A 3,936-nucleotide genomic window follows, 5' to 3' on the forward strand; every position below is an offset into this window, starting at 1 on the left:
TCTGTGACCTACACCACAGCTTATGGCAAGGCCAGATCCTTTAACCCACTGATGGGGGACAGGGATCAAACCCACATCCTCATGGATCCTAATCGGGTTCATTACCGCTGAGCCATGATGGGAACTCCTTGTGGCAACTCTTAATCATATATCTTCGGGGGCCAGACATTGCTAAACCCTGTGCACCATTATAGCAGTGTCAAACAGATGAGAACCAGTTTCTAACATTCCCACAGTGAGACCATATTAAAACAGAATAAAAGTAAAAAAGAATACACTAACAGTATTTGTGAGAAATTGCCAAAAGTTGCCATCCCACCAATTCTAAAATTTTCCTATAATAAGTGGCTTTGCAGAATGTCCAAGGAATAGGAATCTATTGTTATAACTGGAAAAAATTAAGTGAGCTTTACTTTAAAAAAAAAAAGCATCTATATTTATCATCTCCTCTCACCTAAATAGATATTAAAATTTTTGAGTTATTCAGTCTACTTTCTTTAATATTCCTAATAAATTACTAAAATCTACATAAAAATACCATATTCTAAGCTATTCACAATCCCAGTCATTTTGTCCCTCCTAGATTGGACACCTAAAAAAAATGAGCAAAAATAACCAGCACAGAGTGGAACTGGAAGGAAAGATTCCAAGAAAACCAGCTTGAAATTACCAAATTGGGAAGTAGTAAGTTTGAAAGGAGTTAAGTTATCAAAAGGAGTTCACATTTGCTTTGGATTATTGGAAGATAAAATGATGAATGAAAAGTAAAACCCGGAGTTCCTGTCGTGGCTCAGTGGTTAACGAATCCGACTAGGAACCACGAGGTTTCGGGTTTGATCCCTGGCATTGCTCAGTGGGTTAAGGATCCGGTGTTGCCATGAGCTGTGGTGTAGGTCGCAGACCCGGCTTGGATCTGGCATTGCTGTGGCTGCGGCGTGGGCCGGTGGCTACAGCTTTGATTAGATCCCTAGCCTGGGAACCTCTATATGCTGCGGTTGTGGCCCTAGAAAAGACAAAAAGACAAAAAAAAGAAAAGAAAAACCCTCTTGTTCCATGTCCCACTCATATATCCAACCACTTTACATTCCTCTGCCCCACACCAGCTCAGCAAGGCTTTGAGCTTCCATACATTGGGTCATAAAAACACCAAGATTTCTACTCTGTCAAAATCCAAAACCTTTCAGGTGCACTTATCCTCCCTAGCATCTCAGAGTTTGTGTTCAGCTCCCCCTGCAGACTTGGGCACTGTGTCACCCAAAACACAGAAGTACTTGGCCGAGTCACTCCAAAGGGCTGACGTTTTCCTCAGGTAGAAGGAGGTTTCATCCTTCTTAAATTCAGCCTTGAAACCTTTGATGCCTTCAACCAGGGGGGGGCCTGATAAGTACTTCAGGAGCAGCTGGAGGCCTTGGCTGGGGTACTGGACATACCAGAAGAGATAAGGAGTTCCACTATAGGAATAGTTGCACTTTAGCTCCAGCAAGCCTTCTTCAGAGATGGTAACCTGTTTATCAGGCTGAGTCACTGACTGGGCTCTGGCATCCCCTGCAAAATAAACGTTATATCAGTAAGAGCAGTGCAGATTTCACTATGAAAAGCATTTCTACTAAAATCTGAGTAAGAGAACACTTACTCCTGTGGACTTAGTGACTATAATAGACTATTACTCACTCAGAGAAAAAGGCAGCCCCAGTACTGGGATGAGCAACAGGAACATGGCCGAGCAGTGGAAACGCTGCCGACTTCTTTCTGGAAGATCTCAAGTAGGCCGGAAGCAGTTGCAGAACCTAGTTCTTGAAAATAGGAGGTGTGAGTAAGGTTGGGCTGGACAAGCCCCTCGTTGAGGTGAAAATACAAAAACTGATGAGATGATCTTGAGTGCTTTCTGATTTGTGATTCTCCTCATCTGTCCCTATCTTCAAAGAACTCGAAAGGATGCCTCTGCCCTCATAGCTGCAGGAAGGAGGGGCTTAGGGAAAAAGGCCCATCTCCAAGGGAAACAGGGATCTCTAGTTTGTGCAACATCGCCCTCTGGAGGCCACACATAGGACCAAGGATCCAGACTCTCCCACAGGAAGCTAACGTGTGCTTTCCTTCTACTTAGAGACGCATGAAAAAGTTCCACTGAAGGAGTTCCCGTCGTAATACAGTGGTTGGTGAATCGGACTAGGAACCATAAAGTTGCGGGTTCAATCCCTGGCCTTGCTCAGTAGGTTAAAGATCCAGGGTTGCTGTGGCTCTGGTGTAGGCCGGTGCCTACAGCTCCGATTATACTGCTAGCCTGGGACCCTCCATATGCCGTGAGTGCGGCCCTAGAAAAAACCGAAAGACAAAAAAAAAAAAAAAAATTTCCACTGAACATGCTTCTTTCTTCCCAAATATGTGATATATCACTCTCCGTATGTTTTATCAATCCTCGCCTCAATGAAAAATGGAGCTGTAAAATAGAGAAGGGATTTACTATATAGAGATGCTGATTAACAAGCAGTCTACCAAAAGTTGCAGTAATATATTAGAGTCTTTATGTAAAAGAGCTGGAACCATTGTTCAAGATAATCAGATCAACTTCCCTAGGCTGAGCTTTGGATGGCCTTGCTGGCAGTCAGCATCAGATTGAGGGGAGAACACAGTGGGATGTGGAGATAATTGCCATGTCTGGTGAAATTAAAAATCAGATCAGACGGGGAGTTCCCTTGTGGCTCAGCAGGTTAAGGTTCCAGTGTTGTCACTGCAGTGGCTCAGGTTACAGCTGTGATATGGGTTCATTCCCTGCCCAAGGAACTTCCATATGTCCCAGGCATGGCCAAAACAAAAAACAAACAAACAAACAGCTTAGCACACAGGTCCACACCATGAAAATGAAGTAGATTCTCTTTGTCTACTTCAAACAGAATTATGAAGATTCAGTGGTTTTAGAGCAACAACAATAATGATATAATATTCAGATAAAAAAGTAAAATCCCACTGCTATCCATGTAGAACATGACTGAAATATAACACCTATTTATGGGTGCTACATCATCGAAAGAATATTGATGGGTTTGAATATCTACAGATGAAATTGAGCACAGGCACACCTTGGAGATATTGCAGCTTCAGTTCCAGACCACATCAATAAAGCCAATATTGCAATAAAGCAAGTCACGCAAATTTTTTATAAAAGTTATATTTACACTATACACTAGTCTATTTAGTATGCAATGGCATTATGTCTAAATATATATATAATGCATATATATTTAGACATAATACTTAAATTTTAAAATACTGCCTTGTTGGAGTTCCTGCTGTGGCACAACAGGATTGCGGCTCGTATCCACTGTTGTGGCTGTGGCATAGGCTGGCAGCTGCAGCTTCAATTCAACCCCTACCCTGGATAGTTTCAGATGCTGTAGGTGCAGCCCTAAAAATTAAAAAAAAAAAACCTATCTAAGAATAAGCAATATTCCAAAGAGGCATATGTTGGGGTGGTGTATTTTGTACCCTTTCAGGAGAAATTTTAGTGCAATGCAATGTAAAGAAAAAAAGAGAAGTCTTCAACTCAGAACCTATGCCTAGCAAAGGAAGGTGCAAGGTCCCTCTTTTTAAAAGAGTTGTATATAGAAACAATCACTGATCCTGATAAGAATAGAGTAGGATAATTACACAGGTAGTTGTACATGTCCAGTAGGGGACCATAGTTGAGAGGGAAACCTAGGGAACTTTGGGAGACCACTGTAAATTAGAGAAAGTGATTTACTTTATAGAGATGCTGCCGTCAGAATGAGGCAGGCTTACTTAACTTATAAAACCATAAATAAAAGCATGAGATATGCCTCAGGTCATTAATTGAAAGGTAAAATGAGGCCTGCATTCAAGTTCAGCAAGATGATAATCCTTAGGACCAAAGACAGGCATTTAAGGGAAAGACGATATTCCAAAGTAGGAGACCCTCTC

The 3,936-nt window shown here is 41.8% G+C and overlaps 1 gene segment (V, D, J or C); it reads right to left on the minus strand.

The window, feature by feature from the left end:
• Window positions 1-1,099: 1,099 nt before the first annotated feature.
• LOC102158447 (T cell receptor alpha variable 8-3-like) lies at window positions 1,100-1,920 on the minus strand. The segment is given in 2 exon segments: window positions 1,100-1,545; window positions 1,672-1,920. Coding segments are annotated over 2 exon segments (384 nt in total).
• Between the last annotated feature and the right edge of the window lie 2,016 nt (window positions 1,921-3,936).

The sequence above is a fragment of the Sus scrofa genome, chromosome 7 (assembly GCF_054392235.1).
Source record: "Sus scrofa isolate SSC_HxYL_T2T_F1_AM1 chromosome 7, Sscrofa_HxYL_maternal_Yorkshire_Landrace_v2.0, whole genome shotgun sequence".
NCBI lineage: Eukaryota > Metazoa > Chordata > Mammalia > Artiodactyla > Suidae > Sus > Sus scrofa.